Source organism: Acanthopagrus latus, chromosome 4 (assembly GCF_904848185.1).
Source record: "Acanthopagrus latus isolate v.2019 chromosome 4, fAcaLat1.1, whole genome shotgun sequence".
NCBI lineage: Eukaryota > Metazoa > Chordata > Actinopteri > Spariformes > Sparidae > Acanthopagrus > Acanthopagrus latus.
In genome coordinates this window covers 33,501,579-33,526,620 of record NC_051042.1, presented here as the reverse complement: position 1 = coordinate 33,526,620, position 25,042 = coordinate 33,501,579, and the positions used below count along the sequence as shown (strand labels likewise).

The window sequence follows — 25,042 nt, the reverse complement described above, 5'->3', positions numbered from 1 at the left end:
ACTCCTCCGGTCCCCCCCGTGTGGCCGAGAGCGGAACTAACGCGTCCACCGGCCTCCTTTAACCCCTAAATCCCCGCACGGCCCGCAAACACAGCGGATTAACACAGGCGGGCCTGCACGCACGGAGTGTAACCACAGTTACTCCACTACTGTTCTTCTCTTCTTCTGCTCCCGCTGACAGATTCAGACACATTAAGATTAAAACATATAAAAAGTTTATAGACGAAAATGTTCAGTGTCAAGAGAAAAGTCATGAAAGTAACGAAATCTGCTGGAATGTAACTGAGTAACACAAACACCTGCGCAGAAACATCTGAGATTAGATGTACACAGGTATCAAAAGGTAATCTGAGTAAAAGGAAATTATACAGATAGTTGCACGAGAACACGGAACATTCAGGGAACATTCAGGGCACCTTCAGGGAACATTCAGGGTTAAAGCGCTACAAGTCAGATTCTTTAAAAAAAAAAAAATCAAAATCAAAACTTTTAGGGAACTTTCTCTGAGTTTTATTTTTGTGTAACCTTTACAGAATCTGTTGAGAACATTTCCTGAAGGTTCTCTGAGGGTGTTTGTAACCTTCAGAGAACCTTTAGGGAGCGTTCCCAACAAGTTCTTTCAATTATTTTTGTGTAACTTTTAGGGAACGATCCCTGAAGATTCCCTGAAGGTTGTAAATAAAACTCCCAGTGAAACTCTAAAGTATCAAATAGTAATCTATGGGTCAAAGTAAATTGTACAAATAGGTACATGCTAATAAGTGATACCAGGGAACCTTTAGGGAACATTCAGGAAACGTTCTTGGTGACCTCAAAAGGTCGTTCGAGTGAGTTTTTAAAGATTTTTTTGATAAAAGAAAAAAGGTTTTTTAAAAAAGGAAACTTTCTCTGAAGGTAATTTTGTGTAACTTTAGATAATCTCTAGAGAATGTTCCCTGAAGGTTCCCTGAAGGTTATTTTTGTGAAACCTTTACAGGATTATTTGGGAACTTAACCTGAGGGTTGTCTAAAGTTTATTATTGATGAGAAACCTGTAGAGATTCTGTAGGAAACATTCTCTGAACGTTCTCCAAGGTAAATCTTTGAAACCTTCAGGGAACCCTCGAGACCTATAATCTGTTTTTCAGTCGATTATCCGATCCGATATTCAGATTTATTATCACAATCGGTGGTTGTTTGTTTTTTAACCCATCGCTGATAAATACAATTGATTTTAAATTCTTCTACTTTGATGCAGCAAATTAACGCAATTAATTAATTGTAGCAGAGTAAAAAGTATTTTCCCCTGAGATGAAGAGGATTAGAAGTATAAAGTTGGAGAAAATAGAAATACTCAAGTACAATTATGTCGTATTCTCAGATCAGGAGAACTGTGACCCGGGAGGACACCGCGGGTCAGAACCTCAGAGACACGAGGAGCTGATGGATGATTTATAAAGAAAAAGGAGGCAGAGACACAAACGCACCGTCTCCATCAGTGGAGCTGAGGTCCAGTATCTCACCCAAGGATACTTTGACATGCAGACCAGGGGAATTGAACCAACAACCTTCTGATAACAGACGCTGCTCTGCTCCTGATGGTGTAAACTCAGCAGGAATATAAGTGTCATAATCTTCTTCATCACTCATGTAAACAACTCAGTTAATATCATGTGCATGTTTGGAGTTCAGCCGTCTGACAACACACACAGAACTACCTGCTGATGATTATGTTGCATTAAGGAACTCAAACTAATTTTGTTCTACAGCCCGAGTGATGTAAAATGATCAATACATGAACCTTTCAGTTTAACAGCTGATAACAAAGTTTCTAACGACTCAAAGAGAGACAGAGGAAGATGATGTCAGTGTTCTGCTTCTGCCTGTGAACAAGGTTTTCAGATAACAGTGGTAATATTAGTCCAGTCCTCTCACCATGCAGCACTGACTGACCTGTGTGTGGAGGAGGAGGAGGAGGGTGATGAAGTCAGGGTCGGTCTGAACAGTACAATGCTCCTCCACACACTCCAGCACATACAGTCCGCTCGGCGTGCGAGGGAACGTGAGGCGGTAATAAAAGGCGTCATTCTCCGGCCTCGGCTGTGGTTGGACGTACAGACGCAGCCAACTGTGTGATTGTGCTGTGAACAAAGAGACGGACTGAAGTCAACACGTTCTCACTGGATCTCTGGACTCCACATGGTTTTATAACAGCTGAGTGACGCTCAGGATTAATGACACTGTGCGAGCTGCTGAGCTCTGACTCACAACCAGGATTTCTTCTCTCACTGGAGTTACGTCGCGGTCCAGTGGCCTCATTTCTGTTTCTATAAACCCACAAAGACTCACGTCAGATGTTCAGGGTCAGAAGTGCTCGTGTTCTTTAACTCCACTGACTTCAGTATTTTTTCCTGGTCTTGGAGTTCCTCTACACACACGCAAAGTATGTTAACACTTGTTTTTTCTCAGGTTGAAGTAAAAGATTTCAGACCCTGAACACAAAAGGATTCATCTCACAGGGCTGCAATTTGTAAACTGACGTTGTTCTGCATGTGACATCTGTGAATCTTCCATCTTTAGTTTTTCTGTTAAAGGTTTCTACTCGCTTGAATGTTTAATGACAGGATGTCGTCCACTGAGGCAGCGTGACTGTGGGCTGTGTAAATAAGTCTTCTGCAAAGATAAAGATGCTGAGCAAACACAGCGAGGAGTGCAGTTCATTTTGTCTGCTCACTTAAAGACATTTTGTTTGGATTCAGAGGTCAAAAGCTCAAACCCCCCCCCCCCCCCAAAAAAAAAAAAAACCAAAACCCTCAAGACAGTTTGTAAATTAAAGCCAACGATTTAATCTGTACAAAGATGTTCAGACTGACAGCCGTGAAATGTGACAACCTGCATGATGAATGGAAACAAATTTTAGGCACTTAATTTGAACACTGAGGTATTAAGACACATTTTGCATCCAGTTTAAAGCTCCACAGATGATTAACCAACCAGAAACCACATTTAAAGTGTTTGCTCCCAAGAGAGAGAGAAAAAAAAAAAAAAAAAAAAAAAGTGTAGTGGTCAAAAGTTATAAAATCCTCCATCGGGACCGACGACAGGTTAAAAAAAAACAGAACAGCCACAGTTCAGTCTGAAGGAAAAATCTGTACCGTGAAGATTTTGGTGAAGAAATCTGATTAACTGATTTCTGAACAAAACCACAAAGCTTTTATCAAAAATTAAAACATTTTATTTAAAAAACTAGAGTTCCTCCACAGGTCACGATCAACAACAACCTAAAATAATGTGCAAGAGAGAAAAGTCTTTCCATAAAACCTAAAAAACAAAAACTCCTCAGGAGTTGAGCAGAGCGGCGGCCATGTTCCTGACGACGGACGACTTGAGCTGAGGGATGAGGCTGATCTTCATCAGCTTGCTGCTCGAGTATTTGTTCTTCACAGCCTGCAGAGGAACAGAGTTTGATTTGGGCTCAACACAAAAACACAACATCTTATTTGTCGATCGGCTCACCTGGAACTTTGTCCTCCCCTCGTTCACCATCACAATGTTTTTGGCGATGTGCTGCATGATGGGCTTCAGATGGGCCTCGTCGTAGGTCGAGTAGTGCTGCTGTGTGGCAGACTGAGACGAGACGGAACAGTTAGAAACTAACGAGACAAAAATACAGCCATGAATCCAGTCGCTTCAAGTCCAGCAACTCACCCACGGCAGTCCTTCGAGCAGCAGCTGGGAGAGACACAGGGCGGCAGCAGCGATCTCAGAGGGCCGATAGTGAACCATGTTGTAGTCGATGAGGGTCAACTCCATCAGATACTTGGCCAGAGTGTGTCTCTCTACATCAGACTGAGACACAAACACCACTGTGAGAATGAACTCACTGTACAAAAACACACAAACTTGCATATCAAAAATAAAAGCATGTGTCCCTCTGAAGTATTTCAGTAGTGAGTGTTTCTACATCGTGTGACGTCTGATGAATGTTGACAGCTGGAGGTCGAGTGATGAAGATACCAAAGCTCTTCCATCTGCACTTCAATTTCTGTTGTGAAGTTGTCCCAAAACTCACACTGGCCACCTTGGAAGCCCGTCTGAGGAAGTGTAGAGGAAGAGGACGTCCGAGCTCAAAGTTGAGGGTCTTCAGAACCACCTGCTCCATCTCCAGAATCTGAGCCTTTGTAAAGGCGTTGTCAGTGATGTAGGCGAAGTCTCCGACCTCTGGCGCGTACATCTCCTCGTATTTACAGGCCACCAGCATGGCGGTCACACCGACGAGCTGCAGCTTCCTGCGAGAGACCGGCTGGACCTGCAGCACAGAGGGAAGGTTTTCACACAGCTCACAAAACCCAAAGACAGAAAAAGCAAAACTACCGAGACCGTTCTCACCTGGAGGAATCGATCCAGGACTGCAACTGTGAGGTACAGAGTCTCCTGCAGCAGTTGGAACCTGGAGTGAACCTGGACCAGCCAGTCGATCAGAAGCGCTCGCATGCGTTCAGTGATCTCGTAACCCTGCATGTAGTTGGCTCGTACAGCCTGCTGCTCCTGTGGAGGCAGACGGCCATGAGAACAAAGTACAACACCAAGCAGAGCGACAGTCTGAACGACGGAGGGGATGAACTACCTCCAGCACGTGGAGATATTTATAGATGTCTTTGACGTATTGTGAGCAGAGCTGCGGCTGGTCTGCGTCCTGCTCATCCACGTCCTGCACGGTGAGCAGCGTCTCAGAGAAAGCCTGGCACAGCGCCTCCTCCTCCTTCATGGACACGTCAGCCGACTCCTCTGAGACGGAGGGGAGAGGGTCTGCAGGAGCTGGGACCTGGACTACTGGATGCACCACCGGGACTGAGATGGGTCGAGTGTTCTGGGCACAAGACGGTTTGGATGATGCTTTGGCTCGTCCGGGCCTCTGAGGAAACACGGCAGGAGTGAACATTCAACATTACACATGTAAACTGAACATACAGAGAAAACATGAACATTAATGTTCCTCTGCAGTCTCCACTCTTCTGGAGGAAACAAGGTTTTTGGCTTCATGCACAAGTGTCCACATACTTTGGGCCACACATTTCTGCATGTGTCCTGAGTGTGTTGTGTTCTTCAGTGATTCACAGCGCTGAGAACAGGTGAGACATGACAGCAGCTGTCCTGTTGCTCCTCAGCTCACCTTCGTGTTGACTGCTGCTGCAGTGTAGTTGGTGATCTCTCCCAGAGCAGCTCTCCTCGGACCTGCTGCGGTGGATTTAACCATCTTCACCGGGTTCTCTGCGGCTGGAAGCTGCTAAAAGACAACGACACCAAACTTTAAACCCTCAGAAAAGCTTGAGAAATGTTATCTGGTGTAAAGAGTCGTTATAAAAACCACAGGCGAACAAAACGCCGAGCGAGAAGCAGGCGGAGATGTTAGCTAACGATGCTAGCTGGCGAAGCTAGCTTTAGCAGGCAGCTAACGCAGTGACAGTGAAATAACTTCAGTTTACTCACCACACCGAGAACTTCCAAAGACGACATGCTGAACTTCGACAGCAACGAGTCCAAACTGCAACTCAAAGAAACGACGCGGAGATTTATTCAGCGAGCAGCTCAGTTTAGCGACCAGATCCGAGAGCAGCGATGAGTCAGTGCAGGTAAACAACACGCAGACCAGCAGCTTTCAAATAGCGCTCCGTCACATCTGATTGGCTGCAGCGCTGCAGGGACGCTCCTGATTGGCTGACAACCAAATGAGGTCGAGGTCAAAGGTGACGGTCAGAGATATTTAAATTTGGAAAATAATATTTTTAAATATATTATTATTTATTACTGTGGGGATATAACAAATAATTAATCAACTTTAAATATATATTTAAAAAACAATAATAAAAAGAAAAACATTATGATATTATTGTTGTAAAAATGAGTTTTATTGGATAAATAAATACCCTTTCACATATATATCTACATATTTATTATATAAGTATTTTCTTTTATTTTAAATTCATCTGAATGTCAAAGTGTGCCTAGCATTAATAAACTGCAGCCGCTAACTCAGCCCAGATCATCCACATCAGGAATCAATACTCAGCTGAGTGACACCAACAGTACCAAAGTATTGATAAAGATAATCTCACTGTTTTAGTCTTTGGATGTGATCACCCCTGTCAGATTTTCAGAATTATTGTGGCAAAAAGTTTTCACCCTATCAGTATAATAACAATATTTAAAAAGTCAACAATCAAATTAATCTATAACTATCTATCTATAATAAGCTTTTCTCGCTCTTTTTTTGGCAAAGAAGTTGAACTGGTCATGTGACAGCAGGGAGGTGAAGCTCACTGGTCACATTCATGTTGAAGCTGCTTCGGCCTGTTTGTGTCGTGTATTTTATAAATAAAGAGGTTTAAATTAAACATTACAAATCTGATGGGAGCGCCAGAACACACATCTGTACACGGGAGCCATCTTGGTTTCCTTCTGCTGCGAGCTGCCTCTGCAAACATGGATACATTTATAAAAGAAATATTATAAAAATATAAAACTCACAGAAGCTTGTTTCTTTCATCTGGAATATGTTTTACACACTTTTATGATTTATCTTTTACCATTTATTTATTTTATTTTATTTTATCAAACTTTAATGTTAATTTCTTGTTTTGGGACAACTGATAACAGATTTTCTTGGTACTGATCTGTCATATCTTGCAATTTGTGCAAAGGAACCTCAGATGATCTACCCTGATTATCATAAATAGGAAAATGTTAATAATTCTCACCGCAATTAGCTCTTTTTTTAAGTAGGACAAGTGTAGGATTTAACTATCAAACTGACCGAACATATTCAGACTGCGATGACAAAAACAAACTTCATCCAGCCGACTTGAAAACAGGCTCAGGAAACAAGAGTCACAAAGAAACTTTATATAGTTTTCAAGTATTCAAAACTGTTAAATAAGTACAAGATGTGTTCACATGATTTACATATTGGACAATATACACACTGCCCATTTTTAATTCTCTTTACATGTTTCCCACTACCCACGCAACACGCTAAAATGTCCGCAAACTATTCACATTTGTTTTGCTCTTTTTTTTTTTTCTTTTACTTTTTGAATCAATTGGAAATCTTGACAGCTGTCTATTGGACAAAGACCACACAGACGGTACACCTGGAACAGTTTACAGTGTAGGATGGAGACGTCCGACGAAGGGGGAGGACAGACTGAGCCAGGTTCAGAACGGCGATTAGCTGCTGGTGATATGAACAGTACATATTAACACAGGAAAAGTGGGTTAACATTCAGTCTCAGTTGATCCCTTGATCTGTTGGGACAGTTCATTTACTTCCACAAAACATAGATAAAATAATATACAGAAGGACTGACGCTGTGTTGAAGTGTTTCCGTTAAAACAGGGGAAGCAGATGGCTTAGCATTTTCACTCTTCGTCGATTAGTCGTGTAACAAATTTGGTCTAAATGTGTCACAAAGCTCTTTCGTTAAGGCACCTAATGCTGTTGGATAGACAGTGTGTTTCTCACAAACTAAACAGACTGAATGTAAATGAGCTCCTGTGAAGTGAATCAAACTTAAATAAACAACTTAAAAAGCTACAAACGCGACTGATAAGAAGTGACGTACTGACAGAAAATGTGTGTTTTTCCTTTTACAGAATTTGGGCCTGTTACTGTTAATGCTTCCACCATCTACCAATAAAGAGCTACACAGGACAGAAACTCAGAACAGATGGTAAGGAAATAAAAGTAGCACCATTGAGAAAAGAATACACGACACTAAGCTAGAAAACAGTTCAGACGTTGTGATTTTCCTTCCCAAACTCTAGTGTCGACGGACAATTGTGAACTTGATTCAACAGAAATCAGATGAGATAAATAAAAGTGAGACTGGACTCGAGAGAGAATAAACATAATTCAGTGGAGGAACATTAGCCAGTCTTTCTGTACATTACTTTAAGAATTACAGATTAAAGAAGCATGTAGGTCGCCTCTGTGAATGGATTTGGTTTTGATTTACCTTCTCAGTTGTTTTAATAAAAAGGGGTTGAACGACCACGTGTGCCATGTTTTCATTATACAGCAGCTCCGCCAACAAAGAAAAACACTGGTCCATTTATATTCTGACATTTCTCAAGTGATTATAAAACTCATGTGCTTTTATTTCTTAGAACTCTGCAGCTAAATTAAATTATTTACAACGCTCTGAACAAACTGCAGCGAGCCCATTTGATTTTTTTCTTCTGTCCTGTGAGAGTTTTGTCGGTGCTGAGAAACATATTGACTTGATTTTGCTGCACGTTAAACCCATAATATACATAAAACTGTAAATTCTGCTTCAACAACTCTTTTAATGATGCTCAGGGGGAAAAACGTAACACCACAGATTTGTTAAAAGGTTTAACTTTGTGTGAAATTAACTCATAGTGAAAAAAAAGGGGTGAGTGGTTTCATCCCGTGTCATGTTTTATTTGTAATACCATCATTAATGTGATGAATGTTTAATCAGACTATAAGTAATGTGCTTGGCTGTGATAACATTCAGGAGCAGGGCTACTCATAGATCTGGAGTTAAATCCAGTAACTACTAATTTGCTGACACCTGCAATTAACACTTCGTTACAGGCTTCCTCTCCGCCATTACAGGCAAAGAAGTTTGTGTTTATTCTCTAAAGTAAATGTCTGGAAAACGACTGGGAAAACTCCAGGCTTTGGGTGTGCCGACCATTTTTTTTTAAAGATGGAGAGAGACTCTTTGTATCCTTCTGTTGCTAATGTGGTTAGCATCTTTAGTAGCATGCTGGAACGGACCATTTTCCCCCGACGTCATGCTCAGGTCTGGAAGTTGTGTTTAGACTGAGGGTCAACTTATCTGCTGGCGTTAGCTGTGGGTTAGCATGTAGAAATATAACCTGATTTACCTGCAACATTTTCTCTATTGATTGTCTCTTCAGTCGTCGATCAATCAGGAAGTAATGAAGTGAAAGCAATTTGGACAACGGATGGTGAAATTTGGAGGGCCATGTTTCAACGCTGACATATTAGAAAACCCGTTAGCTTCATTAAGACAACAGCTAATGTTAGCATCTAACCACTTCATAGCTAACGTTAGCATTTAACCACTTCATCGCTAACGTAACTGTTCAAAAGACGTGAATTCATTCTAAAATGACAATGCACACTTACTCAAGCCTGAAAGCTAAGCACACTACATGTGATCAAACAATAGTGTTTAACCTGAACTATGGTCCGATATCCTTCCAGATTTTAACCATCCATTGTCTTTTCAGATTCTGATTAATCGGGCAGAAGTGAAGTGATGATAATTTGTCAAGACTTTTCACAACTTTAAAGCTGGAACACAACAGTGTGACATCTGAGTTTCCCGCCCAGACTGTGATGACGGAGGAAAATGGCCGTCGTGTGAATGTTCAGACTAAACTGAAGCCGAATAACTAACCAAAGTAACAGGTTAGGTCTGGAAAACGCTTCTTTCTGCTCCAGGATACTGGTCAATATGTCTGTTTGGTTGCCAAATGTAAATATACTTAACTACACAATGATTATTGTTCTAACATAAACAAGTGCTGTAGAGATCCTGGTTCACCTGCGTCTGTTTTGTTTGCTTGTCTACAGGACAACCCAAAACAACACAGCAAATTTCCAGACGTGTCTCGGCCCAGAATCATTAACTTTAGGTGTGGATCTGGACAAAAATAAACAGATTGTGGAAGTTTTTCTCACCTTATTCGGGACAACATTGTGAGATTTTGATGGGTTTTTTGTTTTTACATTTTCATTAATTTCTCAGTGACTCATAGATCTTAATGAGGAAAAACAGACGTATTTACGTGGCTGGTTTCTATGTCTGGTACAAACGGGGGCTGCTGAGGTTTGGAGGATGTGTGAGCTGAGAGCCATTCTGTAATATGATATTTACAGTAACATAAAAATAATAAATAAAAGAATAAAAATGTGATATAAATTTTAGGTGACGTGAAAATTCAAGAGTTTCTTCACCGGCGGACCTGCTGGGATAATGAAAACATGGCACCTGAATCCAAATGAACCTACTGACTGATCTTATAATGCCTCTGGACCAACCACACCACACTGAACGCTCAGCATGGTGCGCCACACAAAAATTACTATGAGACAAAAATCAAAAGTTCCATAAAAAACCTGCCTATGAGACAGAGGGGATAGTCACCATACTGTACACTTTCTACAATATCCATGTCCATTATGAATATAACAAGTGCATTCACTTAAAGGAAGAGTTGAACTTAAAACAAATTCTCGTTTTTCACTTTTTGATTCGGCCAAATTATTCAGAAACAATAACAGGACAAAGCTGGCAAATGTCTGCAGTTTACAATTCGCATAGTTTGCAGACAAAATGCCAGAGAGGTGGAGCGGGTGAGTAAACTTACACTTAATTAATGTAATTTGTATTAGTAACAACTCAAATTACACTCGAGACGAGAATGATGATCACAACTGAAGTGAATAACAGAGATTTGTTTTAGGTCAACAGCACCTTCGAGTAACGTTCATTCAGATTCTTAATTTTTCAGCAATTTTTTTTGTTTTTAAATTACTGTACTTCTTTTACATCAACACAACAGTTGATTAGCGAGTCATCGTTATTTACAAGGGAAGGTGGGAGTGATGAGCTCCGCAGCTTATGCATTGAGCCTCAGGGACTGATCCTCTCTCCTCCTGGAGGAGATATCGATGTCTATCGAGTCTTTACCCACAATGAGTCGGAGGCGCTTTGCTGGAGGAAGTGGAATGAAATCGTCTTCGAACTCATTGTCGAAGTAGTCATCGTCATCATCATCATCGTCATCATCATCATCATCCTCCTCCTCCTCCCCTTCCTCTTCATCATCCTCTTCTGATGAAGGTTCCGCCAGGACCTTTTGGGTCCGATGTCCACCATTTCTGGCCTCCAGACTCTGACCCATGTCCCCATTATAGGACATCTGGTCAGACTTCGTCTGGGTGATTCTGCGAGCATCGTCCTCTCTCTTCAGCTGGATCTTCAGCTTGGTGGAGTTGCTGTGGACCACGGGAGCAAAGCCGTTATTCAGTTTGGCGATGTATGAGCTGCCTTTGTCCTTGTCGTGGTCCTTGCTGAACTTGATGCTGATTTTGCTGGAAGAGGCCGAGTTGACCGTCGAGGCAGAGAGGTTGGAGGAGCCAATCGGATCGTTGGCGTCATTGGTCTTGCTACTGCTGCTGTCCCTCCGCCGGCGGAGTGTCAGTTTGGGGATGCCCGTGTTGTTCTCCAGGATCAGCTGAGCATCGTATCGGGTGATTCGACGCTTCTTCTTCCCCTTGTCCTGTGACCTGCAGCTACTCTTACCTTTGTCCCTGCGGAGGGATTTGCTGCCATTGGCCACCCCGTTGTAGTCCCTGTGTCGGTCGGCAAAGCTCAGCAGCACATTACCACAGTCTGAGAAGTTAGCGGCGTGACCAGCGGCCACCGGCATGAATGGCTCACCATATGAGTCCTCACATTTAATCGTCCGCTCGGTCCTGAGCCGTGTCAGCCGTTTCCGCCTGGTGCACGAGCCTCTTCTGGAATAGCCAGCGTCTATAGCTGGCTGCTCCAGTCCGACTCCGTGGCGGAGGTACTCCTCCATGTCAGCTGGCTCTGTTTTAATGACCACTCCACCAGGGACTGGGCTCAAGCCGTCCATGGCGCTGGGCTCCAGCTTAACGCCAGCTGCCGTCTCCTGGGCTTTTACAAGGGTCCTTGTGGACCTGCGAGTTCTGTAAGTCGAGCACTGGCTGCCATCACTGCCTTGCACATGCGGTAGATTGCCATTTTCCTTGGCAGCGTGACGAGTGAGGCAGCCCCGCTGGCCTAATGTCTGCTGCACCAGCTCCTGTCCATCCTTCTCCTTCTTGACGGTGACACTTTTACACAGCGACACCTTCGAGTCCCTGAGACCCAGCTGGCAAGTCTCTCCTTTGGCCAACGCCTTGGGCTCTGCACCCCTCCTTCGACTCCGCAACTGGACTTTACTTAGTGAAGGCTTGGATTGGGATTTTAGTCTCTTTGGTACCCTGTTATTGTTTACACGACCTTGTTTTGAACATGAGGTAGTAAGGGCTCGTGACAAAGTCTGTCTGGATTGAGTCCTGTTTTTATACTTCAGGCCAGATGACGACGATGTTCTTTTTCTGGCAGCTGGATGGAAAAGAGAAAATGTTGCACATTAAATATTTATAAACACAGAAACATCTGTACATGTGTTGGATGGTGATACATCCAAGATATTGATTCAACAAAGGAACACCACTCTGAAGTATGAAATCTATATACTTCCTGCTATACTGCATTTAAAGCAATACACGACATGCACTGACACATGGGATTTATTTTGTCCCACAATTTTTGGGTTTGGGATCCGAGCCCTGAAGGTAACTATGGCAACGGCATGACGAGACAGATTAAAATGTTAGGGGACTCTTACATTGATGTGTTTTTGGCATTTCCTGAGAGTCTACGTCGGTGTGGGAGCCAACAGAGTGACTGTCTGAGCTCCGGTTTCCTTCCCCCATCTTCTTCAGCCTGTTGAGACGTTTGTCCGTCTCCCGCAACCCGTACTTGCTGTTGATCACCGGAACTTCCACTGGCAGTCCAGCTTTGGATTTGAAAGCACCAGTGCCACGTCTGCACAACAACAAAACACAGTTGTGAAGAAGTCAAGTGTGGAAACATCTCTGTATCAAGTTTATATCTTCATACTTGAAAAGCTTTTCTGCACCTTTTGGTTCATATTTTGATCAAACTCTTTATTTGATGGCACTAAACTTAATATAAACTCATAATGAACATATAATGTCTTCAAGACATTCTGTATTCATCTACTACATGTAGTATAATATATTAAACACAGACTCTTTAAATACTCACAACAGGAACAAAAGGGCAAAAAAGTTCTTTCCAAGCAATTTTAAGGGGTTTACTTGACAGTAAAGTCTTTATTGATGCACTTACCGTTCACACGTATAGCATTCGCAATATTCATTGTTTTCCCCGAAAAATCCATCTCCATAGTAACAAGAGATTTCTTCTCCTGGTTCGATGTCCCTCAGAACCTTCACACAGGCCGTGTCCCGCCCTGTCGACACAAACTGAACAGAACAGAACAATCAAAACGTGTTTCTTTAATGAGCTTCCACACAGAACAACAACTGATCCAATGATTTCTTTAGAGACCTTTTTAAAGACTCTACCTTGCAGTTTGGCCGACAGTCTGAAAAAAAAAAACAAGCGACAAAAGACAAAATAAAGTTCTCATCCCTTTAAAGAATAAAAGATATTTTTCACATTGAAACACTGTCAGATTCAGGCACCTCATTATGTGTTTGCAGTAATACTGACAACCGTTCACCAGAGACTTTTAGGACTAATACCGTGATTGATGAACGCAGCTGGACCCAGCCAGAGCTGCGCACAGTTCTTGCGGGTTGAATACATGACACTGAAGTCATTCTCTCCGTGTCGGAGCAGCATGTTTTCCTCGCTCTCTGAGAGCTCAGCTATGCATCCAACCAGGTACTCGATCTTGTCATTTCTTTTCCTGTAACACAACAAATGGTAGAAAATTCTGTTACAAACAGAAACCCATCGGCTGCGTTACTTTTCATTAAAGTGGTCGTATAGCTGCCAAGTTTCCTGAACAGACAATATCAGTATGTGAACTAAGCAAGATAAACTCAGAGCTGTTCAATGTTTTTAGAGGGAGAGGGTTCTTGATGGACATGTGTTCTGGTGCTGCAGGTACAATCAGAACCAACAGATGGTTGTCTGTCCTCACCATTCCTTTGTCGCCACGATTTTAGCCCCATTTTGCTCTGATGAGTAGCGATTACAAGGGAGAATTTCAAACCCGCTGTCCGTGGCAAACATCCGCAGATACACAAACACCTGCGCAAATCAGAAAGTCAGTCATCAGATTATTGTTCAACTGTGATGCTAGAAGACAAAACAGAGAAGATCTAAATAATATCCTCACATGCTGCTTGAAAAGCTTTTCTTGAGCCTTTGTCTTGTGTAGAAAAAGATTTCTGGCCCAGTCTCCAGACGTCAACGCTCTGAAAGCTTTCTCCAAGTTGTCGTGTTTCTTGAAGCGCTCGATGAGCTCTTTCAACTCCTCTTGTCTTCCCTTAATTGGTCGAAATCTGCAGAAAACAATTACAGGAATAAAAAAAAACAGAAAAAAAAACAAAAGCATAAATCAACAACATACAACACAATCTGAAAAGATGCATCCATGCACAAAACAAAATGCTTTTAAATGACTGTGTAAAGGCTTCTGGATTATCATTTCCACTGTGACAGATCTGCTGACCTGGTGTTCATCTTGTGTGTTTGAAAGCCCAGGTATGGATCCAGGATGAGGCTCGTGGTCAGATCATCATTCTCACACAACTCCTTAGCAGTCATTCCTGAGGAGGGCACATAGCGCCTCTCTGCCTCTAGACTGGCTGCATTAAACCCTGTACACACCAAAGACAGACTGATGTTAAAGAATGTGACTGATGATGAGTGTGTACATATGACAGTAACATAAACACATCGAACTCACTGCGGCTACATCTTCGGTTTCTGTTTTTGTTGTGGCGCAGGGACGCCCTCTGTGAATGCTGAGAGCGGGTCTGGCTCTGGCTCACAGGCTGTTCGCTGGTCAACTTGTTTCCGTGTCGTCTGCCATTTAATACCATGTTCTTGGATTCGCCCAGCCACTTCATGCCCACAAGCCCCCTGGTCCAGTTGCATTTAGTCTCCGAGATGAACAAACACTCTTGAGTGGGGAAGACTGGGGTCTAGAGTTTGAAACCTGAGAGATGAGATGAAAAAAAAACATTATTTGATATGCAGCCAAGAAATTTAATGACTTTACACAGACTGAAGGGAATAAAAAACAAACAAAATGGGATGCAAATGTGCAGGTGGATGTGATGGTAACTCACAGACGGCCAAGAACAACAAGCTAACAGGTTTATTCTGTGTGAGTCAGAGTACAAGGAACGAAACTTCTCTCAATTAATTAGGAATACTGGGTACAATCAGGTCAGGGATTCACAATGCAAATCTGTCTCTGACCACTATATTGGACTGGCATAACAACTTTTGGATGCAGATCATTCAACTCTGCCAAAAAACTTGGACGAGCCTCTGAGGACGCAGCGACCAGCCAGGAAATATTCTACGACCATTAAGAGTTCCTGCAGAAGAGCTAAATGTGAGCAGCATCACAGAGTCATGGCTGATGTTGTTTACACTACCATAGATTTAAGATACACAGAGGAAGAAGAAGAAGAAGAAGAAGAAGAAGAAGAAGAAGAAGAAGAAGAAGAGCTGAGGAAACAAGCTTTAAATGATCCAACAGCGCCGCTCAGTGGTAACCCCGAGTAATGCATTGGCTTAAAGTCAAGTGCAACAGAAACGTCTCTGGTGCTTCACTCATACATGTAAAGTGTTGCTTTGTTAATGTATGGATGTTTTAATCACATCACGCTCATGTTTAACATTGCATGAACACATCATGCAACATTTACACTCCTCTAATTAGTAATGCAGTTTCCGAAGCAAAGGCGTCGCTAACAGCATCATTTCATTTGAAATCGATGCATTAAAAAAAAAAAAAAAGCTTCGCAATTTAGCTCACAAACTACAGTTAGCTTCCATCAAGCACAACACGCCGCAAGGATCAGGAAAGACTGAGGAAACCCGGAAGGCCACACCGACAGCTGAGGCCGAGGTTGTATCGGGAGTTATCAATATAGCATGCATTGTTTGCTAACTGTCGCCTCTCCACCCATACACGTCGTTAGCATGGAGCTAACCACCAACGGCGACGGCACAGAGATGTTCGGCCGGGTCGTTAGCATGCAACAAACACCGGCAATTTACACCAAGCAGCCTCGAAACATTAACAGTTAACCCACAATTCAACACAAATACCGGAACAGAATAAGGATGGTGACATTTAACTGTTAACGACAGTATTACACCAAAACACTCATCTCAAGCGGCTCCCAAGTGTTTCATTATGTATACAAGCAGCTCACATTCAACATATAAAAACAGCCCTACGGTCACCATTTCTTACAACTGGTACAAACCTTGATGAATAAAGACACATTAGCGTCTTCTTAGTTTGTCTGAGCTAGCAGCTGATGCCAGCTAGCATCAAACTAAACTTCAGTGGGTTTGCTAAGTTAGCATCGCCCACCGTCAGCTAGCACAATAAACAGATCACAGGAGTCGATATAAACACAACGCCACCGCATTCTTTCACATTAATCATGTAAAGTTGACTTATACGTGCATCAAATATTCATCCACAATGCTCGATAGTTAGCAACACACATGCCCCAGTAAGAAGCTAGCTAACGTTATGCTACCTACCTGCAAACCAGTGGACCACAGCAGCTAACGCTGGCTAACATACACTGCGTTAGCTTGGGTTGTTTGATGTGGAAGCCATTAGCTAGCTTAACAGGGTAAATCTAAGATTAGTAAACGAATTAGAAGTTAGTTCGCTTGTAGATATCGTTGCCGTTGTAGACAGAATCCACGGTAGCCATCACAACAAGCGAACAGCCCGTGTCCCGGTGCAGTCAGTGTTATTTATCATGATAGCTAGCAGTTAAATAGCAGATACGTTAAGCTGAGAGCATTTTCACGCGTTGGTAGCGTTAAATGTCTTGAGTCGACAACACAGACAGAACAAACACACAATACTCACAAGGCGATTCTGTCAGACAGTCACAAAATAAAACACCCACTGCTCCAAAACTAATCCAAATTTGGCACGACACCCTAAACGAAAATATCACAGGAAACACATTTTTTTTTAGAAATTAACATTAAAATTCAAGATGGCGGCCTCGCACAGGAGAGAGGGAGAGGCGCAGCACCGCCATCCAAGAGAAAGTAGACCCAGTAAATACGCAGCCGTTGTCGTCCGTCAGGACTGAAACGAGACGCGGGACTCGAGCAGACGGACTGGAGGTTCTGGAGTGGACGTCGAGCTCGACTTTTCGTAGCTGTTTTGAAAAGATGTCGAGAATCGTTTTCTCAGTTCGGGTCCGTAATTGTCGGATGTACACAAAAGTAGTGCTGCATAAACAAACCTCTTTACGCTTCCTACAGAATCCAGCGGTAGTGGGCCGACAGACAACAGCGAGGTTCTGCCTGCCCGGTCCATTCAGAACCGCACAGGAGCAGCAGAACTTAGAACCACAGCGGAACTGAACTCCTCCGGACTTCTGTCTCTTTAACGCATTGTTAGTTTAATGTCACTCCTCTTTATTCAGCACTTGTTAATGTGGCCTGTTTATCCGAACCCTCTGTTGTTCTCCACGGAACCAGAACATATTAGCCGTTAGCTGCTAATTGTTCCACATCATTGTTTTATAATTAATTAATTTAATAGTTAATTATTTTTTAAGGAGCATTGTGTAGTTTGGGGAAAGAAGAGAAAGATCTTAATTTGTTTTTTTATTTTTATTTTTAAAACAAACTTTAAAAACAACTCTTTGTTTTCATGACTGAATAAACAAACTGATCTTAAAGAACAACACAGTTTCATACTTTGTTTACATGTGGCGGACCCTGCCACCTTTCTAGCTTTAAATAATAAACTCAAGTGTGACTTTAAGGTACTTAAGTTACTTGTCATATTAAATTCTGCATCAGAGACAAAGTAAAACATTTTTGAATTCCATAATTTTATCGACAATCAGATTAAAACAAACAAACAAACAAAGACCTTTAGTCTGATAATCAGAGAAATGATCAATATCAGATCCAGTGATTGGCTCATAGCAACAGTCTGTAATAATACTGATAAAAAGCTACATTTATCTGTATTTGTAAAACACAATTAAATTTAATATCAGATATTTTAAATCTTTTTTTCCCTCTGTTTTTAAAGGTGCTGTATAAATAAAGTTTATATTATTGGTATCATTATTATTACAACAAGCTGAACAAGCAAACTCTCTTTGTTTTCATGACTGAATAAACTAAATAAAACAAAATGACCATAAAGAACAACACATTTTAAACTTAGTTTACATGTGGCGGACCCTGCCACCTCTCTAGCTTCAAACAGTATTCTGGGACCTGATTTTCCTCTGAGGACAGTTTTTTTTTTTTAATTTACTTTTAGACTGATACATATTTATCAGTTATTATGTATGTATGTATGTATTATTACTTCATTAATATTGTAATTATCAAATTTCTCCAAAAGTCTGTCAGCGCACCTTTAATTAAATATGATTCTTAAGGTTTGTCCAGTTTTAGTTGATGACCGTCTCTTTGGCATTAATGCGGGTAGAATTTGTTGCATGTGGTTTCTAATAGTGACACATTTTATAGACTCATTATCCTGTAATGAAGATTAAAGTAAAATAACAATTTTTACAATGTAGTTGTGTTTTATTCCAACAGTTTACTTCAAGTCCACTTTAGTTTGCCAAGCTGAGACATTAAGATAACGTCTTCCACTGTGTCCTGTTGACATTCATTTATTTATTTATTTATTTCATCTCTTGTGTTTCTTTTGCTCTACGTTCTCGTTACATTGAACCCTCTGTTCCATTCTGTGGTTGAGATGTTTTGATTTATGCCCACAATCATTTTAAAAGACCTTTGAAATAAATCTTATCCTTCAAATTACATTAAAGTCTCCATAATGTATTTTTTTACGAGTGCAGGCAGACACTGAATCACGCAGAATAAGTGTGGTTGGGTTCACTTAAAGAGCAGCACCGATGTGCCCTTAGGCAACACATCACAATTTATGAATTTGACCTGAGATTGATCTCAGTTTCGCCCTCGGTCACCCACAACTGAAGGCAAACGCCGGTCTCATTCTGCTTCTGCTGTTTCCATCGTGGCATAAATCTCCTCTGACGCCCATCAGCCACCTGCTGCTCAGACATTTAGACACAGTTCAGTTCTGAAACTGCTCTGAGTGGGTTTGAGCTGAAGTGAGACTGATTTCATAAACAAAACTACATCTGAATATTTGATATTGTCCATTAAAGTGAAACGACAGATCTGCTGGAAGAGCAGCAGCTTCAATAATCAGGTTACTGTTGGAGACGAAGACAAGAAAGAACAGAAAGGAGGACTGACAGAGGAGAAAACAAACATACAGCAACAAGTTAATAAGTAAAATCTACAGTAAAGTTAAACTAATGCTTCAACAACACTGAATCAGACCCAAACAAGTTGTTTCCTTGTAATTAAATTAAATCAGTAAATATATATGTGACTTAATTTTGAATAATAATATCTATGATAAAAAAAAATGTGATGAGTTGAAATCGTACAGAAATAGTTTGTGTATAATTTCTTCTCCTTTTTGTTAGAAGGTGTCTGAACACGTCACATTCACTCTGATTTATTTCAAACATGAATAAAATCTAATTTTGTTTCCAAACTTTCCAAACTGTTCATCCCACGTCGGGGAAATTCACTTGTTACAGAAGCAGCCAAACAGACATACAATAAGTACAAGGCTTAAAAAGTACTAAAAAAGATTTAGATAGGAGAGGAAGATATAATGTGTAAAGGACTAAATGTGCATTACATACAGGAGGTCAGTGTGCTCTGTATACGTCTAAATAAATTGTAAAAGTATTGTCTTGTTGAGTGCTGGATGCATAAATAAATACAGTGTTTGAAATAAACAGACTCAGTGTAAGAATATGAATATGTACGAAAGACATAAATTAAATAAAGATATTATCATTGCCACAGTGTTTATGTTTTTACTTTGCTCAGCACTCACATTAAATAACACTTAGATTTCATTAAGTCCTAAAGTTGCTATTTGTGTTTCATCTTTCATGAGTACATGAGTACTTTTAGTTTTAATAATTTATTACACTATTCCTCTAATAATTCTGTTCTACGGATGGGACATTAAAATATTTTATTACAGAAGACATTAAAAAAAACACTCACAATAAGTTGATTATTTTCATTAAATGAGTTGTAAAAGCTCTTTTCGTCTTCACGTCGGGTCCTGTGTGGTTTTCCTGATTTAGCTGAAGGTTTTCACGTTGTATCTCCACAGAAACAAGTTAAATCAGATGTGTGTGAATACGACAGTCTAATAAATAAATCTAATAAACAACAACTTTTACTGATCCTTTGTTTGTGCAGGCGGACCTTATGATTCATGAGGATATATTTAAGATTCTTTCACTGATGTTTGTCTTCTCTGTGATACAATTAATATATGTGTATCCTATAATGTAAATATAAAGATTTTATAGTGTGTTTCAGTGTCATTTTAAAGTTTCATGTCTCGGCCTATTCTGTACTTCTACTTATTTATTATAGAGTCATTTTACTTTGAGGTAAATCCTCCAGACTGACGATCTAAATCTACAGATCAGTTATCGAGGCTGTTTGTTATTTTGAATGATATCACTTGTTGAACCAGAAAGTTCAGACATGTTCGCTCACACTCAGACGTCATCGCCAGCTTCATACCTTAGATTAAAGTCAGTCACGGCCGACATCTGTCCTTGGCTTTCTGTTGTAAGGACGATATCTTTCCTGACTTCCCTCCAGACGGCTTTTATCTTCACGAGTCTGGAGTCTGTCTGTGGTCTCTTCAGGGTCTGACGACACAAGACTACATGTTATTTATATAGTGCTGCTTGTATTAATGATTCCACAGAGAAATACCTGACTCTTTATTTTTTATCAGCTCGTTGTTCTGTTTCAGCAGCAGCAGCAGCAGCTGATGTTTCCAGGTGAAGTGTAACTCCACCAGTCTGAGCGTCCTGAGGCGTAATACAGCATATATGAAAGAAATAGTAGCTGCACGTAATCTGATAAACTGCCTCAAGTGATTTCACTCAGTGGCTGTTGCATTGTGGGTAACGTAGCCTCCAGGTTTTGAAAAGCAGCCCATTGATCCAGCATTGCACTCTTACAACACTGTTGGTGTTGTAAGTTTCTCCTCATTCAACATCTCACTAAACCGAGACATTTTTTAAGGGAGTCTGGTGACGTTCTCTGCACGCAACGTATCAGCCTGTACTGTTACTGTTTAGTGTCTTTGTAACATGTGACATGTTAAGCATCAATAAAATATTTCTTCTTTCACAAATGGAGTGTAAATGGTGAAATCAGTGTAAACAGTGTGTTCAAACAGCTGATCAGTGTTGGCAGGTAAGACTTTAGCACTTTAGACACAGAAGCAGACAGGCTGGTACAGACATGCTGCCACAAACTGACACTTTTTACAAGGAGTCAAACAACTTCAGCTGAAAGATTTAATGCTGAATTTACAACAAGGACACAATGAGTCAGAATTTGTAGCGGAAAAGTGTTGCAAAGTTTTTTAAGTTCCTCTTCACTCAACAACTCCTAAAATCATGCGATTTGTTAAGGGAGTCTGGCGATGTTGTGGTTACTGGTTCAATGGTTGGATCAGACGGTGTGTTTGCAGACATGTGCTGCTAACACTGACAGGTTAAGAGAGACCAAACATGTAATTTACACTACAGTGAGTGAATCACACAGTGTGTAATCTGTTGTTGACTCTTCTTCTTCTACATGTTACACAGACGATGTCAGTTCTGTCGGCAGTCCCTCGCTGTGGCCCAGGACACATGTGGGCCGAGTGATCGGACCTCAGATGTGTCCTCCCTGGTCCTGCGGGTGTGATCGGATCACTCAGGATGGATGTTGGTACCAGGTCTGAACCGAGCCTCCTTCCTTCCTCTAACCTACTGAAAACACTGACTGTAGGTCTGTTTAGTTGCGGTACAAGTTGTTTACTGAGAAATCGGTGTGTCTGATTTATGAATAGATTGTAAGCCAGAGAAAAAAGAGTGAAAATTCTAAATTTAGCATGTGAATTGTTGTAACACAGTATAAAAATCCTTTTATTAATAAAAACTCTGGTCTCGTCTGAACCAGTTTGACATCTTTGGGAATGTGTTTTCACATGTGCAGTCACCTGTGCACATGAACGCAGCGAAGCAGCCATTATTGTTCCAACAACACAGAAAGCCGAGCTGAAGAAACTTTAGCATCCTGGAGCGCTGCCCAGAAACAGCCACAGACGCTTGAACCTGGTGGGCGTAGAAACTGGCCTTTCATTGCGTAGCCGTACTGTACAGGAGCGGTTTACAATGTGTGGGCTGCATCGCCTCCTGCAATGTGTGAGGAAGCCAGCTGCCATGGAAACCACCGAAATACCTTTCCCCCCCCGAACAAACCCTGACCTTCTCCTCTCAGTTTGTAGTGAAGGTGTGAGCGGAGCTGGAAGGCTGCCCAGTCAGGGTTTCTTAATATTCATCTGAGTGCTGCAAATAATGTGCGACCAGCAGAGAGGAGGCATTCTCACCTCCGTGTGGCTTCAGTTTGTCACAGCGATGTTAATGTTTAATGGACCTGACAGTTCCACACTGAGGTGAACCCGTCTGCTCATCAGAAGTCGTCATATTTATTGTTATTTCATTCTTACTGCCAGTGAATCACATAAAAAAAAAAAAAGACCAAAACCAACCATGTGTCAGTCTGTCGATACTTCTGGATTCCCCTCCTGTCAGTGGATCTCTGGTTCGTAATGATGAAATCTTCAAACACAAATATAATGTTTCCTTCTCTAAAAGTTTCTCTAATAAACCGGTGCAGGGATGACACATTTCTGTAGGCGAACCCTGAAGTTAGCATCGCCCTGCTCCCTCTTTGTTTAATTGGAGTTTGGATTATCACAGACAATAATCTCTGAGTCAAACACAACTTTATGAGATTTACATGTGTTGTTGATCCAGATAATCTCCACAAATGAACTCCACTCTGTGATGTTTGAAGCTAAATTAAATCTGTAGCAGTAAGTAGCTAATAGGTGCCAAACAGACGACATCACGGTCACATGACTTAAACGTCATCAACACTAAGAGTCTTACTGCACAATTACTATCCAGGTTTTCTATAAACTTTGTTGTTGTGAAGTCAGAGTTCGAACAGTGTGGAACTAAAGTGGCCTGTAAAGACGGACTAGTGAGTAGATGAGTCTCCGTGTTACTGTGAGGACGTTTAATGTCCCCGACAACCTCTGTAATCTCATTCAGACACTTGTTAGCAACCGCTAACTGTTTTTAACACATGAGGAGCTTCATGATTAAACTGTGTGACACTTAATTATGTATTTTAGGTCGTAGAACAAAGGGAGTTAATGTGTTCAGCCGGTGGTGACAGACTTTGAGACGAGGGAACCAGATGTGCAACAAAACTAACTGATTTCTGAATTTTAGGACGACAAACTCCATTCATCTGTTTCCTGAAGCAAACAGCAGGAAATACGGGATCTGTTGGGACTGTGAGCTCACAGCCTCAGACAGGAAGTCAGAAAGTGTTGAGAGAAAGATTTGTTGACAATAAGAGGAATAAAGAATTAACACTCACTGCTTTATTGTTTATAGTTGATACATAAAATACTTTATAATGGACGACGTGTCACTATGACACACTGACAACTGACTGTGGTCTGTAAACACATGACGTCTATCAGCTCACACTCACAGCTAACAGCCTGGATCATTCAATTATTTTACATTAAAAAGAATGTTGAACACAAAGCTTGTGAAACTGACACATTAGAGATAATTATCATCATTTGATATTTAGACCTATTGTTGAAAATATTTTGTTTGTTGTATGTTGATTTAAATTTGAGAGGTTTTATTGATGTGACCATATTCAGACCATATGACCAGAATACTGATATTAACTTGTAATATTTAGAACACTGTCAAAGAAAAAACTAAAGAAAAACAAAAAACAATGAATTATATTTAATATGTAACATTTACAAAACCGAACAAAGTGCTTTTGTTCCCTGACTACAACATCATCAGATTAAAAATGTGAGTTTGCAATAGAAAGAAAAACAACAATAAAAATACACAAACTGCTGAGCAGTTCATGTCCTGTTGCAGATTGAATTCATTCTCAACTCATTTGTTTAGTTTAATTATATTATTGTTATTGTGAAGTCAGTGAGTCTTAATGATGTTAAAAATTTCCAGATTACAGTTTTCATTAATTGAAAAATACAAATTCAAATCATGATGATGTGACATGTTTGAAACAAACTGTGTTATCACGCTGTTTGGTACATTTAACCTTTATCATCAAGATACTGCAGCTGACTATATTTTGATTACGGTAACATAATTCTGTATTTTTTTTTACTGAAGACTAAAACTTCCTCGCTGCATAATAAACGAAAACTAAACTGAAACCAATTTAGAAAAATGACAAAATCTTGTATCTATTTTCCTGTTAGTTTCTTTCCTTTTGTTTTGTTTTTTTAAATTTGCCAATAGGAAGATCCAATAGAGAATATAGAAACAAATAATGTTGATGGATGAGATCAGAGCACAGACAGAAATCACTTATAAAAATGGGTGCGAGATGTTAAAGACGTTTCCTGTTATTAAATGAAACTGATGTCTAGTTTGATTTCATTTTCAAAAAATAAAAAGGGACAGTTTTGATCTGTGAGCATAACTGTGTAGTATAAATTAACAAATACATAAACAAATAAATAAACAAAAGTAAGCTAATCAGACTAGACTTAATTATAGTTTTTAAAGGTTTGACTTTATTTACGGAATCATAATACAAACATAAATCTGAAGAAATCCGATAAGAAACATGAAAAACAAACAAACAAAAAAGGAAGAAAAAAAACATTTTGTAGTTATTTACGTAAGCGTCAACCTACGTCACGCGTACGTCAGAGGTCAGAGTTGAGAGTTGACAGGGGAGGGCTCGTGCTTGGACGGTTCGCGGGAAATGTCTCAAAACAAATCGGTTCTGGTGGCCACGCGAGCGACTTCAGGAGGAGTGTGAACTGATCAATCAGCGGAACTAATCGATCAGATCGGTAGAGCCGTCTGCTGCTGTTAGTGACGTAATCAACTGCTGCTAATCGAACATTAATCTGGCAGCGACGCGGGGAACGTTAGCAGAGTTAGCTCCTTCAGTTA

The 25,042-nt window shown here is 40.8% G+C and overlaps 2 protein-coding genes across 6 annotated transcripts; both read right to left on the bottom strand.

The window, feature by feature from the left end:
- Positions 1–3,191: 3,191 nt before the first annotated feature.
- On the bottom strand, positions 3,192–5,631 carry LOC119017850 (G2/mitotic-specific cyclin-B2-like). 2 transcript variants are annotated; one of them, XM_037094955.1, is made up of 8 exons: positions 5,470–5,631; positions 5,153–5,266; positions 4,607–4,894; positions 4,369–4,527; positions 4,052–4,288; positions 3,688–3,828; positions 3,496–3,606; positions 3,192–3,426 (listed from the first exon to the last, which is right to left on the bottom strand). In XM_037094955.1, the coding sequence occupies exons 1-8, from the start codon at positions 5,494–5,496 to the stop codon at positions 3,319–3,321; spliced, it is 1,185 nt and encodes a 394-aa protein (XP_036950850.1). In that variant the 5' UTR covers positions 5,497–5,631; the 3' UTR covers positions 3,192–3,318. The 2 variants fall into 2 exon arrangements, with proteins under 2 accessions (XP_036950850.1, XP_036950851.1); XM_037094956.1 differs by having other exon boundaries at positions 5,153–5,263.
- Positions 5,632–6,861: 1,230 nt separating this feature from the next.
- On the bottom strand, positions 6,862–17,409 carry kmt5b (lysine methyltransferase 5B). Of its 4 annotated transcripts, XM_037094951.1 has the most exons (11): positions 17,138–17,408; positions 16,750–17,050; positions 14,584–14,835; positions 14,347–14,494; positions 14,011–14,176; positions 13,813–13,922; positions 13,409–13,575; positions 13,229–13,248; positions 12,990–13,126; positions 12,463–12,662; positions 6,862–12,176 (listed from the first exon to the last, which is right to left on the bottom strand). In XM_037094951.1, the coding sequence occupies exons 3-11, from the start codon at positions 14,744–14,746 to the stop codon at positions 10,660–10,662; spliced, it is 2,628 nt and encodes an 875-aa protein (XP_036950846.1). In that variant the 5' UTR covers positions 14,747–14,835; positions 16,750–17,050; positions 17,138–17,408; the 3' UTR covers positions 6,862–10,659. The 4 variants fall into 4 exon arrangements, with proteins under 4 accessions (XP_036950846.1, XP_036950849.1, XP_036950845.1 ...); XM_037094954.1 differs by lacking the exon at positions 16,750–17,050 and having other exon boundaries at positions 17,138–17,409; XM_037094950.1 differs by lacking the exon at positions 17,138–17,408 and having other exon boundaries at positions 16,750–17,121.
- Positions 17,410–25,042: the final 7,633 nt, after the last annotated feature.

What these genes read in the sequence shown, in the direction of transcription:
- kmt5b (XM_037094954.1), bottom strand. Translation starts at nt 14,746, where the DNA reads ATGAAGTGGCTGGGCGAATCCAAGAACATGGTATTAAATGGCAGACGA. An exon ending in ACACACAAGATGAACACCAG is followed by an intron (nt 14,177 to 14,346) that starts GTCAGCAGATCT and finishes TGTTTTCTGCAG; the next exon opens with ATTTCGACCAATTAAGGGAA. An exon ending in AATGCCAAAAACACATCAAT is followed by an intron (nt 12,177 to 12,462) that starts GTAAGAGTCCCC and finishes TTTTCCATCCAG; the next exon opens with CTGCCAGAAAAAGAACATCG.
- LOC119017850 (XM_037094955.1), bottom strand. Translation starts at nt 5,496, where the DNA reads ATGTCGTCTTTGGAAGTTCTCGGTGTG. An exon ending in CTTTGGAAGTTCTCGGTGTG is followed by an intron (nt 5,267 to 5,469) that starts GTGAGTAAACTG and finishes GTTGTCTTTTAG; the next exon opens with CAGCTTCCAGCCGCAGAGAA. An exon ending in AGGGGAGGACAAAGTTCCAG is followed by an intron (nt 3,427 to 3,495) that starts GTGAGCCGATCG and finishes GTTCCTCTGCAG; the next exon opens with GCTGTGAAGAACAAATACTC.